The sequence below is a fragment of the Xenopus tropicalis genome, chromosome 1 (genome assembly GCF_000004195.4).
Source record: "Xenopus tropicalis strain Nigerian chromosome 1, UCB_Xtro_10.0, whole genome shotgun sequence".
In the NCBI taxonomy this organism is placed as follows: domain Eukaryota; kingdom Metazoa; phylum Chordata; class Amphibia; order Anura; family Pipidae; genus Xenopus; species Xenopus tropicalis.
The window spans coordinates 153,076,728-153,092,397 of NC_030677.2; the positions used below are offsets into that span (position 1 = coordinate 153,076,728).

Here is a 15,670-nt window from a genome sequence, read left to right on the forward strand (position 1 = left end):
GGAAGATTTTGGCACTACTCTGCCTGAGGACTGCTTGCTGATTGGGGATGCAAGATTTCAATTGAAACCTTCAGTTCTTTCAAAGTCCATGCACCCTTAGCATCCCTTTTATCTGAAGCTCCCAGCTCAGGGCTCACAGTCTGGTACTAAGGACATACTCCTTGTCTTCACAAAGGTTCTTCCTGTGTTGTCTCCTAAAGTTGAACTTGTTGAATTCCTGTGAAATTTGTGCTATTGATTTGCCCTTTGTTTCAGGAACAATAAAGAATGCTAATGTTGAAGAAATCAGCATAACTGCAATGAATAGAAGGAAGCAGAAGTGCCCAAGAGTCCCCTGAAACACAGAAACAGCAATAAGAAATACAGTAATACAAAATATATGTAGTAACTATATGTTTCAAGGCAGAATGTGCTGCGCTGAAATCGGATCTGAATAGAATTATGAATTATAGGAAATACTATTCCACTGGTGCCAAAATGTTAGGGTCCCCCCCAAGTGAAAGAAATTCATCCAAACTGCTACTTTCCTTCAGAGAAAACTGCAACGGCCTGAAGAAAAAAAACTATGTCTATGCTGTGCCATGCCGTGGTTTTAAAGTTATGTGTAAAAGCAATTAGAAAAAATTGGAAGCAATGTTTCTTCCTTTCTGTTCTCTGCTCCTGATTCTTGAAACAATGCCTCTGGGTATCACTTGGCTTAAACATTGTTTAGGAGCAAAGAATGTAAACAGACAGATCAGCCTGCAGGGTATAGAAAATTTAGAAAATGCATTTTTTATTCATTATTTATGAAACTTATTTATCTATCTTTCAGTATACGCTGCTCAGTAGTGATGTGCAGGCCAACCCGAAACCAATGGGGGTTCAGGCCGACATCCGCGGATCGCAGGTGGGTATGGGCCAAACTCTTCTGCCGCCGCCTATGATCTAACTATTTGCTAACCTGCACATCATTACTGCTCAGCACCAGATCAAAGCAGGACCCTGTTAAGTTACATTTACTACAAATTCCTATGCAGCTTACCACCAGATAGGGGAAGATCATTCCCAGGATGTAGAGTCCTACCCAGCTGAATACTCCAGAAACAGCTAAAGCTGGAACACGGGGAGCTTGTGCAAAAATTTCAACACAGGTAGTGAAAATGGAACCAGCTGTAGACAAGGGAAATATGCACTGTAACATTGTACACTGTACAGGAAAGGAGCTGATTATAGGTGCTTTGCCCACAGTTATTTAAATGCCGTCTATGGCAATTGCCCAAAATAGCTAAATCACTAGCAGTCAGTTAGACATCTCCAATTGGTATGGATAAATGTAAATGTATAATAACTATGACAATATATTGCACACTTGTAGTTTAAAGAAAATGCAAACTTAGATTATTAAATGGAATTTATAATTAATTTTGCAGTGAAATTGTTGCAGAGGAGGGTGAAAAAATATTAATATGTAAGATACTTCTTACAATAATGTTATTTTTTGCCTCAGAACAGTGTTGTACATTAAGCTGAATGTACTTCTCTGATGCTTGTTAAAAACGGATTATTTTGTGCTGTTGAAATGAGTTAATGTTCCCCTACCTGGGCCAGCTCCGAACACGAAAATGAAGGAAAAAACAAGGGCAACACTGCAGTAGGGCATCCATAGGTAGGAGTCCTAGAGGAAGCGAAGAACAACAGATTCAGGTTCAGCCTTCTTAACAGTAGATTTCCCAATCCCTTTGATGACCATTATGAAACATGCACATATTATTTCCACAAAATACCTCCCCTTGACAAAGGACTCTGTTTTGCGAAAAGTTGGGTTTTTCTCAATTCACACGTGTTTTCTGTTTTATTACATTTTGTCCAACTGGTGGTACGTATATTATGTATTGTAATTTATTTACTGTTTTGTGAATATTTACCATATAAAGAGCATTATCTGGTAAACATACCATTTGCTGCCTTTTTTGTGGTTAGTAGGTGTGCATTGAGTAATTGATTGATTTGTATTAATATTCTGTTTGCCCCTATATGGGCTTGGGGAACAGATTCTCATTTGCACCCTTTTTTTCCTTCTTTTTGCTGTCTTTGTTTTAAAGCCAGCTAATTTTGCTTTAGCAATTGTGGTGTGCCCTCCAAAATTATTTGTTTGACTTTCTTGTGTAAACAAGAAGTTAGTGGCTCCAACTTCACAGAGGATTTTTCAGCCAGCCTGGTTCTCCATTTACGTTTGCATCCCCACAGAATTTAGGTTCGGGAAGAGGGTGTGGGCAGTATTATCCTCAGCATGAGTATTTCGATAGAAGCTATGAATAGTTTGGGAAAGCACTGACTGTATGGGTTTGCTGTGGTCTTTGGAAGAGTTAGGGCCGGCCTGGGTGCTGCCTGAATTTACTGCCCGCAGCTGGTACAGAAATGAATCACACTGATGAAAGTTACAAAGTAGGCCAAAATTTTTTCAGAAAGCTGAAGATTGGAGCGTGCATGTAAGAGCTTTAAGAATGAATGTCTCCCCATCTCCTTTTTCTAAATGCAGCACACAACAGGAAGATGGATTTTATCTAGGTATTTATGGATAAAACAAGGATAGAAGTGTTATTAAAGGGGGGGGGAGAAAGTATTTTTTACATTTGGATTCGGCCGAACCCTGAATCCTTTGTGAAAGATTTAGCCAAATGCCAAACTGAATCTGAATCTTAATTTGCATAAGCAAATTAGGATAAGTAGGCACTAGAAAGAACCGCACACTGCGAGCACAAACAAAAATGTTCAAATTCCATGTTTATGTGGCAAAAAGTCACATGATTTTAAGGATTCAGATTCGGTTTGTCCGGCTGAATTCTGCTGAAAAAGGCCAAATCCTTAACCGAATCCTGGATTTGGTGCATCCCTACTAATTATTAATTCTAATGTTAAATGAACTGGTTTCAGAGCTGCCATGTAATGTGAATTTGAATAAATTACTAATAATCAGCCTTAAATTGTGACATTTATATTCTATATATAAAGTATTTTGTGAGTTGGTCCCTAAGCTCAGTAACCAATGGGGAGCTACTGGGGCACCTTTAGTGGCACAGATCTCTCCTGCTAAAGGGCTGGGGTTGCCATGGGCTGGTATTAAAGCCCAAAATATAATGTACAACATTTCTACCCTAATTCTTTAGTTAAGCTTTAGTTCTTCTTTAAAAGGCTACAGCTGTTCTAGAACTCAACCTTAGTGAATCTCAGATTAGTAAATGCAAAGTTTTTGGCAAACAGTGTCTGTGCCATGTGTATTGCTAATAAGGTTTATCAAGTATAAATAAATACTAAATATTTAATATTTATTAAACAATATGCCTGTGCATGTAATATTTAAAGAATCTCTGCCTTATGTTGTGAGGTACTTATTTTCAGCTGGTAAAGTGCAAGTAATAAAATAACCCCTCCTACCTGCAGAGAAAGAGTCACTGTGAGAAGTCCCAGGATGAGAGACATGAGACTAAATCCACCCAACATTAGAAACTTCCTCCCAAAGTGTTCAATAAGCAGACTCTGTGGAGAGAACATACACACACCTCAATTGCTGGACCAGCTGAACAAACTTATGCAACACTTTTTTACTAAACTGAGAATACTTCTCTAACTGACAGTTTTTGGTGTAAAAATATAATTTCACCCAATAACACATAAAGGGGTTGATTCACTAAAGGTCGATAAGCGTTATTGCATGGTTTTTTGTGCTAAAATTGACGCGATAAATAACGACCGATTCGTCAAAGTAATTTTGCATGTGTTAAATCACGCGCTACTGCAATGCGTTAATTCGCGTGTAGAAATAATACTAACGCATGATTCACAAACACATATGAAGCGTTAAACGCGCTAAATATTGATTTAATCTGTGCGAAGATTTACACCTACTTGGGGCAGGCGGTACTTAAAGAAAATTTTGGTTCGTGAGCTTTTGGCAACACAATATGGACTTTGCAGTTAGATTTTTTCAAGTATGTGTTGGCCCTAGAGTGATGCATCCTCCAGTTTGCAGGGAAATGGGCATTTTCAGAAAAGTAGTTCTACGAATGTAATGGTTACGTGCGTTAAATTGTGCGCTAAAATATATCACGTGCAGCAGGAATTAACGCACGTGCGGAAAATACTGCAAGAAAAAGGCTCATCGCAACTTAAATAACGCAAAGAACATCGCGTCTAAATTTTGATGCCTGTCCTTTTAGTGAATTGTGCGTTAAGTCGCAAAAAATAAGAAGCAATGACATTTTTAACGCATGCTACAAATAGCGCTCGTTTTAACGCACTTTAGTGAATCAACCCCAAAGAGTGGTGTCAGTTTAAAGAAATCTCAAAAATATCCTATTTGGTATCCCAGTACCCTAAAAAATAGTCTATTTGGTAGCCCAGCACCCTAAAAATAGTCTATTTGGTAGCCCAGTACCCTAAAAAATAGTCTATTTGGTAGCCCAGCACCCTAAAAATAGTCTATTTGGTAGCCCAGCACCCTAAAAATAGTCTATTTGGTAGTCCAGCACTCACAGTTTTTGTAAATAAGATGAGCAGATATAGCTATCATAAAAAGCAATACATGGGATGTTGCAATCATAGAAGGAAGATGAGGACTCACGAGACGTAAAAGAAGGATATAGCACTCTAGGGGGGCTAGATAAGAAAATATAGTACAATGGGATATGGCAATTATGTAAATTAAAAAAGGGGAGGACATGGAGATATGGCAATGTATGTATGTATGTATGTATATCTTTATTTATAAAGCGCTACTTATGTACGCAGCGCTGTACAGTAGAATACATAAATACAAACAGGATGTTAATAAGATAATAGATAAATACAAAGTACAACAATAAATACAGATAGATACAAGATAAATACAGCTGCAAAAAGTTAAGAGTCAAAGACACAAGAGGATGGAGGTCCCTGCCCCGTAGAGCTTACAATCTATATGGGAGGGTAACTAACAGACACAAATAGGCAAATATAAGTGCTGTAGGTCACAGTGGGTGACACTACAATATAAGTGCCAGTTCCCAGATGCTGGGTGAGTGCCCCAAAAGGTAGTCTTTAACCTTAGTTTTAAAAAGACCGGGGGAGGATTCTCTTTCCGGAGGAAATCAGGGAGGGCATTCCAAATGTAAGGGGCAGCAAGGCAGAAAGGTTTAAGGTGGGAAACCGCAGTAGTAGTGGGGGGCACAACCAAACGATTGCTCTGCGTGGAACAAAGGAGTCGGCCAGGAACGTACGGAGACACAAGGGACGAGATGTAGTGAGGAGCAGAGGAATGGAGGGCTTTGAAGGTTAGGAGAAGAAGTTTGTAAGATATTCTTTGTTTAATAGGAAGCCACGATAAGGCCTTTAGCAGGGGAGGGGCCTGAACTCTCCTGGATGAGAGGAGGAGAATTCTGGCAGCAGTGTTTAATATAGACTGTAGGGAGAGATGGGAGTTAGGGAGGCCTGTTAGAGCAGGTTACAGTAGTCAAGTCGGGATAGGATGAGAGCATGCATGAGCAGCTTAGCTGTTGCAGTAGAAAGAAAGGGATGAATTTTGGCAATATTGCGTAAGAAAAAGTGACAGGTTTTGACAGTGGTAATCAAAGAAAGTAAAACCAGGATCTATAACAATCCTAGAAAGTAATACGTGGATATGAGAAGGTATGTTACATTACATGATCTTGCAATGGTGAGACATTAGATTGGGGATATAACAACCACCAAAGTAAGATATATTGGAGGTAAGATGATAGTAATTTAGGCCGCACAGTAAAGCAGTGATGGTCAAAATGTACATTGTGATCTAGTGTCAAATCTCTTGTCCATTTAAATACAACATTATATATTTTCTCAGTGTGGTAGACCTTGATGTAATAATAGAACTAAATATAGCCCCCCACATCAGTTCTATCTGGGCAACCCTTCATATCAACATGTTTAAATCAAAACTTACGCAGACCATGGCAGATACAAATTCAAAGGCCCCAACTCCTATGGAGACATAGGAAATCTTGTCCGGTGGAAAGTTGGCTGCTCGAAACACATCATAGGAGTAAAAGTAAATCTGCAGAGTAATAGGGCCAGTTAGACTTAATGGAAAACTAAATACACAGGTAGCAAAGTGAAACATTCAGGGTACGTCAGTTACACTAAACTTGCTGACCATTAGGCAGGTTACCAGCACCACCAAAAGCTGAAGGGCTGTGTATGCACTGAAATATATAACATGGTTCAGCCACTTTGTAACTGAATTTATGGAACGCACGTACTGAAATGAGGGAACTGATAAGGAGGACCATCCACCTTGAGCCAATGGCATGATTAAAACTGCCATCTAAAGGTGGCCCTACATGGCTCGATAAAAGCTGCTGATGAGCTGAGTTGGCAGCTTATCAGCCCATGTATGAGCTTGCCCAAGCAGTATCTAAGAAAGAATCAGGCAGATGTTGATCGGGCAGGTTTAAAAATCCTGTTGGGGTGAGGAGAGCATCGGTGCGTTGAAGTGGTCCTCTTCCCAACTGCCTGCATCCCTTAGGTGAGCATATCTAGAGAAGATCCATGTGTATGGCCACCTTTAGTCTTAAAGTTAGGCTTGTGGTTTCACATGTATGATCTGCTGGCCTTTATACATCCTGAAGACAACTCTAAGCAATTATAAGGTAATATCTAAAATGTCACTATACTCAACTGCATTGGCACCAGAAAGTTGCATAGTGAGGATCAAGCCAATCATAGAATAGAGCTGCCAGCGATGGGAAGGGTCCTTTAACAGCTCAAGGATACCCATGTTTCCAGTCTTCTTCTGGGCTCTTTGCTGTTCTATCATTTCTTCTATTTCTGCCTGGTGGTCTCTGTCCCCCCATAGTTGTTTCAGGGCTAGAGAAATGAGAAAAAAATACTTATGTTATTATCCTGCCTAATTAAACTAGTTGCAGCAAACATCAGATGTCCCCTCAAGGTTGATAGTATAATCGTGGATAATCAGAAAGTTCTCTAAATTTACCTAAGTACATTACCAGCTAGACCAGTGAGATACCTAGCTGGAATGCTGTGAAAAAATGCCTGCACTGTGGGTAAAAACAGCAATATACACCAATCTTTACTTCTTAGTTAACACTGCAAGTTCAATAAATGAGCCTTCTTGCCACAAATGACTTTACCTTTCACACAGGCTTCCTTGTCACCCTTGACCTGCAGAAGGTAATGAGGGGTTTCTGGGAACAAAGGCAGTGTAATCAGCTGGACCAGGGATGTGATTCCGCTGGGGACAAGGATGTAAGGCCACATCAATTCTGTCCCAAACAACTCCCTGTTAAAAAGTTTGAAAGTCTTGATTACACTGAGAAGGGTGACTTCATGATAAAAATAGTTTTTTTTGGTGGTATTTGTGCCATAAATATTTATATTCTGCTTTATTCAGTTAATTTGTTGTAATAACTAGAATCTAAAGTATACAGTATAATGCAGTGATTTTAACCTATGGGTCTGGGCACTCCTTGCTGCTCAGGGTGGGTCTCCATGATCCTGTTTTAAAAAGAGAAATGTCCAGCTACACAGGGCAATAAGGTGCATAATGAATTCTGAACCAATGATATGGGTCATACTGCAAGTTCTCAGAGCTAATCTGGGTACCCTAAAAAAAACGTTAAGAAACCCTGAACTAAATGGAGCTGCACTTAACCATGTGCCATTATTTCTCCCAGCAATGCACAAGTTTTTTCCCTATTGGCAACTCATATATTCGGCTTGAGTACAAATCACAATGATACTGGTTGTAGACAGTACTTTACTCCTGGTTATACCTGTTATATTCATCCTGCACAAGCCCCCAGAAATATGGGGTCTTCCTATATGATCCGTCCCTAGGGATATATAATTCTCGTGCACAATGAATAAGTCACTCTTGGATGTTACCATTTAACCACTTCTTCCTCCATGGGGCTGGTACCATGGCATCCAATTATCATCTTTGTTTTAGCATAACTGTGTCTCTCTGTCCATCATAAAGGAGTTATTCACCTTTAAGGGCTCTGGCACACGAGGGAGTTTAGTCGCCGTGTATGCCATCCCACCGGCGATTTACATTTTCGCCGGTGGGATGTCATATCGGGGAGATTAGTCGCACCCAAAACAAGGGAGATTTGTCGCGGGGCGACTAATCTCCCCGTGTACCAGAGCCCTAAATTAACTTTTAGTATGATGTTGACTATTCGCGCAAGTGCCATAGATCTGGCAGTGATAATTAATGTGCTGCTCAGGGGAGGTTCATTTTGCTTGAATTAGGCAGAAGACACTTAAAATGTAATTATCCTTGTCCTTTAAAAGCTATAGCGATTATCCTGTAACATATTACACTACTGTTATTACTTGAATACTAGAATAGACAATATGGCAACACCCATTACCAAGGTATCCCCTTAGTGCACAAAGTGTCACTATGAAGTTTCAGCTTCTTATTCAGTTTACAAATGACAGTTCCGTGTCCCCCATTGTTGCACTTACCTGATTCCAACAATCTGCCCACACAGTTTGCCCAGTGTTACAAACATGGGAGCCAGGCAATTTAAAAAGCCAAGCAGTTTTCTGGGTGCACTCTCCCCTATGTACTGAGCATGGATATTCAGTCCAAGACCTTATGCAAATATAAAACATTAATATTAATAGCACATCCAATAATGTAGAGACACTTGAACATATATAAAAGGAACAGTAACACCAAAAAATAAAAATGTATCAATGTAAATAAAATCTAATGTACTGTTGCCCTGCACTGGTAACACTTGTGTGTTTGCTTTAGAAAGATGACTGTAGTTTATTCAAATTCCCTGCTGTGGAGCCATGGGGGAAACCATTCAAGCTGGGGAAAAAGAGAAAAGGCCCCAGGTTACATAGCAGATAACAGATAAACTCTGTAGACTACAATGGCAGGCATTTTAGCTTCTATGTAACCTGTGCCCTTTCTCCTTTTTTCAGCTTGAATGGCTGCCCCCATGGCTACACAGCAGCTTATTTATATTGACTATCATAGAGTTTCTAAAGTAACAATGCAACTTTTACCAGTGCAGGGCAACAGTACATTATATTTGAATTACTTTGATACATTTTTGTTTTATGGCGTTACTCTACCTTTAAAGACTTATTTGTCATGTACATGTTTTTATATTATAAAATGTATTTTATAATATTAAAATGTCATTATATAGAATTTAATTGTTGTAGGTACTGTAATATAAATAGGTATAATCTGCTGTAAAGGGAGGGGTGGGTGTAAGGTTTCCATTTGAGGTGGATCAGTATTTATGAAGGAGGAAATAGAAGTACAGATTGTTTGATTGGAGGAAGCATTATTAGCTTGTCCTCTAGAGATGTCAGATTTACAGACCTATAATTGCCAGGCTGAGATCTTAGTCCCCTTTTTAAGGACAGTATTAGAACTTTAACCAATGTGGAACCTTTCCTCCTTCATCTTAACTGTGGAAAAATAAAACATTAACCTACCTACATATATGCCACAGAGGAAGCGGCCAACAATAATCAACTCAAAGAGGCCCACAGTTTGGCTCAGACCCATAAGAACTGTGTTGATTAGAGGCAGGAATGTGTTATAGAGCATGCATTTCTTCCTGTAATAATACAAAGCAATTTTACAATGCAGTAACAATATACAGTTATACAGGTACTAATGTTCCCAGAATGTTTGCCTATTTAAATGTAATTATTTTGAATTTAAATACAGTCAAATGGCTTTGGACATGGTCAGCCGGGCAATACAAAATTCAAAGTACAGATCAATGCAGCAAACGGGTTCTGGAACATCTAATTAATGCTTTAAGTTTACTTCATGATTTATACATGGTACTGGGAATGGTCAATCAGTTTGCACGTTTATCAGTAAATGAGGGCCTGTACATGTCATCTCTTATAGTCTATATTAATATGTAATTAGAAGGAGCTTGCTCAGCTTCAAGCCACCTGTACAGGGGCACACAAATGAGGAATTCTTAAAATGCCCTACCCCTCCTGTATTTGGAGTGAAGATATTTGGGAAATAACTCAGAACCTAATGTAATAGTATCAGCTCTTTTATTTTCTCAATTTTTCAAAACTGTTCCATTAATTCCAGTATTAATGATGGATACCTGTTGTATATTACTTTTTTATGGATAGTCATTTCAGGAACGGGCAGGCTGGGAGAGCCCAAGTGATTTGGACAAATAAGCCTGTAAGGGCAGGTCCCCTTTCTCCAGTTATAGAATCAGTTAACATGTGCTTACACAGTGAAAATAGCTTCTTGCAGCCCCAGGTGCACGCTGTACCCACTACCCGGGCAGATAAATTCAAGAATGAAAAAAACAGCAGCACTCCGGTTGTTTTGAAAAATGTGAATCTTTACTAAGTGCCAAATGCAACGTTTCTTCACACACCCACACACGGGTAGAACTATGCCAATTAGAAAATATTTTACATGTGACTCCATGTATGTAGTTTATCTCATTAAGTGTCCGTGTGGCCTTGCATACATAGGAGAAACTACACAGAAGGTAAAGGATAGGATTAAGCAACATAAATCCAATATACGTTGTAAACAATTGCAATTACCTATACCTGCACATTTTCATCAAATGAAACATTCTATTTCACAGTTAAGATATCAAGTGATAGATAATGTCGATCCACTTAGACGGGGAGGAGATAGACAGCGATTACTAAAAAAATTGGAAATGCGTTGGATTAATACATTAGGTACCCTGTCACCCGGCGGTCTCAATAGGGAATATACCCCTATGATGTTTATATGAGTAAGTTGATGTTAAGTGCTTGGTTTTAACAAATACTTGTGTTTTATGTCTTAAATTTTTGCTTATATGTTTTGTTTCATTTTTCTTTAGGACAGTAAGATTTAAAGATGTGGGAGCTCCTGATCCATATTAGTTCTGGGGTTAATTGTCCCCTGAATATGGCATTGGAGCCAGAGAGATATTTGATGGATGAAATAAACTGCAGTAAGATACTGTCCATTTCACGAGCTGTTCAATTTGCTATATGTGATACATGTCACAGGGCACTTAGTATATTGCATGCACAGGCATTTATCTTGTGATTTATTGTATTTACTAAATATATTCACTAAATTTTATGGGTTAAATGGAAGTGAATATGGGGTTAATTGTCCCCTTAATTCGGCATTGGAGCCAGAGAGATATTTGAGGGATGAAATACACTGCAGTGGGATGCTGTCCATTTCAAGATTTGTTTAATTTGTTATATATGTTATATGTGATACATGCCACAGGGCACTTCTTATATTGTATACATAGGCACTTAGTTTGCATTTCATTGTGTACACTAAATATATTCACAGAATATTATGGGTTAAATGGAGGTGAATATGGACTGATCCTCCTCTTCCTGTGGGTATTTAAACACTTGTTTGTATTTGTACTAATAGGCTTGATAAAGGGCTGGAGTGAAGCCCGAAACGTTGCCTTTGGCACTTAGTAAAGATTCACATTTTTCAAAACAACCGGAGTGCTGCTGTTTTCTTCATTCTTTCTCCAGTTATACTCACTTTCCAAGTTTTCCACTTAGGTATCCTGATGAAACCGACCCAATAAGACAACCAATGCTGAATACAGACACTGTCAATGACCAGATCAGTGTATGTGTTCCCTGAGTTATCGTGGTTTCATGTCTTCTCATCCAAGACTCATTGATAAATTGTTTAATGAACTAAAACAGATGCAAATGAAGAGGTAAAAGGGAGTGAAAAGAGACAATTCTTACTTAATGATCTCAGATATTTAGATTTGACTAGTTCCTCTACTTAAATCCAAGCAACTTCTGTAAAGACATGCACAAGTGTTAGTAGCAGAAAGCAATGAACCAAGTAACTCTGGTTACCTGAGCATGTGACCCTTTAATAAGGGAAATTAGGGACAGATTTCAATAGAATTGTGGATAGATTTACCAAATTCCTTGAACTGTGCTGAAATTAATGTAAAACAGGTATAGGACCTATTATCTGGAATGCTTGGGACCAGGATTTTTTGGATAAAGGGATATTGTGACATTTGGATCACCATAGATTAAGTCTGCTAAAAAATCATTTAAAGATTAAATAAATCCAGTAGGATTATTTTCCCACCCGCATAGATTTGTGCATCTTAGTTACCATCAAACACAATTTACAGTTTTATTATTACAGAAAAAAAGCAAATCATATTGTGTTGAACTGACAAGTTAGTTTGCCATTATAAATGTGGCAATTCATTAAACATTTTTCCTGTCAGTCAGTGAAGTGTGTTAGCACATGTGATAAAATCTGAATCGCTACGAATGCTTCAGGATTCTCCAGTCTAATTTAAACCTAAGTATCAAGATATTGTGTTGTTGAGGCTTTTTAAAAAACCCAGGGGTCATATAGCAGGACTTGAAAAAAGAAAATATACCCCATTTTTTACATGAGCTGTTTCAGGTGGGCTTATGTAGAAAACTTGTATAGAGAAAATATAAATGTCCACAAGGCTGACAGTGTAAAGTGAAGAATTCTGGGACTTGCAGTTCCTCTTTTTCCATAGTTGGTTGCACAGATTTTCTGGAAAGCAGAGAGACAAGTCCTGGAATCCATCACTTCACAATACAACGAGGCAAGGGAGGGGTTGCATGACACTGTCAGCCTAAGGTGGAATGGAGGACTGCTTCCAGAGAGCACAGAGACCATCATAGTTTCTTTTCAATCTGTGGTATAAGGAATAGTTCCATGACTATTCAAGGTTATGGTCCAAGTGATTTATACAGGTCACAGAACTCCCAGGCAATGTATAATATCTCATATTTTATGAGAAGGGGCCCATTAGGATATGGACACACAGAGCAGATCATTCACTTTTCTCAGCCTGTGCTTTGTATACAGGTGGAGGAAAGCAGGTTTGCTGTTATCTGCTCCTTTGTGTGGTGCATTGACAAGCACAGCGTTACCTTGTGTGGAGCTACATTGAATGGATATTGGCGTGGAGATGCAAAAGTTTACATTGTGGTGCCAAAATCTGCTCAGTGTAGCGCCACACAGGGTAAGGCTGTGCCTGTCAATGGGGCCACATGAAAGAGTGGATGACAGCAGATCCACTTTCCTTTATCTACACCCAAAATGATGTTCCATCTCTGACTCCATTTCCATCCATAGTATTTACATATGAACGAAGTATGTGTGAATCTGCAAAGAACAGAATAAATGCTCATAGTGATTGTTTTGTAGTGAAGAGGAATTACACTTACCGGAGACGGTGAATTCAGCACAGAGATTTGATAACCATACTGAAAGGTGCTCCCAATGCCCATTATAAAGGCCATAAAGAAAAGGCCTCGATATTGAACCTATTCGGCACAATAATACAAAAGAAATTCAGTGACGATAACATTCCATTTATACCTTACTGATTTTGTGCCTCTGCTACTATAGGCACCATCTCTCCCTACTATACCTGCTATCCCACAGCCCCAGTCCCTTCCCAGAGGCTATTATCCCCCCACTGCTACTATAGGTACCATCTCTCCCTACTATACCTGCTATCCCACAGCCACAGCCCCTTCCCAGAGGCTATTATCCCCCCACTGCTACTATAGGTACCATCTCTCCCTACTATACCTGCTATCCCACAGCCACAGCCACAGCCCCTTCCCAGAGGCTATTATCCCACTGCTACTATAGGTACCATCTCTCCCTACTATACCTGCTATCCCACAGCCCCAGTCCCTTCCCAGAGGCTATTATCCCACTGCTACTATAGGCACCATCTCTCCCTACTATACCTGCTATCCCACAGCCATGGTCCCTTCCCAGAGGCTATTATCCCCCCACTGCTACTATAGGCACCATCTCTCCCTACTATACCTGCTATCCCACAGCCACAGCCTCTTCCCAGAGGCTATTATCCCCCCATTGCTACTATAGGCACCATCTCTTCCTACTATACCTGCTATCCCACAGCCCCAGTCCCTTCCCAGAGGCTATTATCCCCCTCTGATACTATAGGCACCATCTCTACCTACTATACCTTCTATCCCACAGCCCCATCCCTTCCCAGAGGCTATTATCCCCACTGCTACTATAGGCACCATCTCTCCCTACTATACCTGCTATCCCACAGCCATGGTCCCTTCCCAGAGGCTATTATCCCCCCACTGCTACTATAGGCACCATCTCTTCCTACTATACCTGCTATCCCACAGCCCCAGTCCCTTCCCAGAGGCTATTATCCCCCACTGATACTATAGGTACCATCTCTCCCTACTATACCTGCTATCCCACAGCCGCAGCCCCTTCCCAGAGGCTATTATCCCCCCATTGCTACTATAGGCACCATCTCTCCCTACTATACCTGCTATCCCACAGCCCCAGTCCCTTCCCAGAGGCTATTATCCCCCACTGATACTATAGGTACCATCTCTCCCTACTATACCTGCTATCCCACAGCCACAGTCCCTTCCCAGAGGCTATTATCCCCACTGCTACTATAGGCACCATATCTCCCTACTATACCTGCTATCCCACAGCCACAGTCCCTTCCCAGATGCTATTATCCCCACTGCTACTATAGGCACCATCTCTCCCTACTATACCTGCTATCCCACAGCCACAGTAATTTCCCAGAGGCTACTGTATATCCCCACTGCTACTATAGGCACCATCTCTCCCTACTATACCTGCTATCCCACAGCCACAGTAATTTCCCAGAGGCTACTGTATATCCCCACTGCTACTATAGGCACCATCTCTCCCTACTATACCTGCTATCCCACAGCCACAGTAATTTCCCAGAGGCTACTGTATATCCCCACTGATACTATAGGCACCATATCTCCCTACTATACCTGCTATCCCACAGTCCCTTCCCAGAGGTTATATCACCACTAATACTATAACCACCATCTCTCAGGAGTGTTGCTAAGACCCAAATTTCCAGTTTCTAAAATGGTAACTTTGCTCTGCTAGTGCAGAGAGCGCAACTGCACTCTCTACACTAGCGATGCGACTTCTCCGGTGCTGTAAAGGTAAGCACGGGGGGCCAAGGGGGGCGGCATCGAAGGAGCTGTCTCAGGGGCCAGAAACACCCCTGCCATCTCTACCTACTATACCTGCTATCCCACAGCTACAGTCCCCCCCAGAGTACCCAAGGGCCGATTTTTTAAACATTTTGCTTCCATACTATTGGCTGGTGAAATCTCTCTGTGTCTTGCACTGGAGATCATGCAAGGCTGCAAGGTGCAAGGGAACAATGTACTTTACAGCTGTCAGAAGTAGTACAGGGCTCCCAATCTCCTTGGGTACCCGAGCACTCTGTATCTTTTATGTTCTTAATAGCATACTGCAAAAAAGGTGATTGTAAAAGAGATATATTTATATAGGAAGGTACTCACCAAGTCAGCAGATATGTTAGCCATTAATATGCCGCTGCTGTTTGTGTTTCGTGAGGTTGGGAGATTTACAGACAAACTTCCAAACAGCCAACAGATCCAACACAGGATAGCCTGATATTCATATATTTTACCTTCAGTGAATTAGCCGTAAGCATGAGAAGAGCGGAAAGGCTAGGTTTTATGTAAGGGCTGACCACATGCTATCAAAGGGAGGAGAGACCACTGCTAAGAAAACATTAATGAACTTAGAAGGTCAAACAATCAGTGA

General features: G+C 40.4%; 1 protein-coding gene across 1 annotated transcript; it reads right to left on the minus strand.

Moving 5' to 3' along the window:
* Window positions 1-133: 133 nt before the first annotated feature.
* Window positions 134-15,426, minus strand: slc2a11l2 (solute carrier family 2, facilitated glucose transporter member 11-like 2). The gene is given in 12 exon segments (NM_001352226.1): window positions 134-334; window positions 1,025-1,152; window positions 1,582-1,657; window positions 3,418-3,519; window positions 5,939-6,049; window positions 6,674-6,861; window positions 7,146-7,294; window positions 8,488-8,617; window positions 9,484-9,608; window positions 11,555-11,715; window positions 13,261-13,359; window positions 15,403-15,426. Coding segments are annotated over 12 exon segments (1,494 nt in total).
* Between the last annotated feature and the right edge of the window lie 244 nt (window positions 15,427-15,670).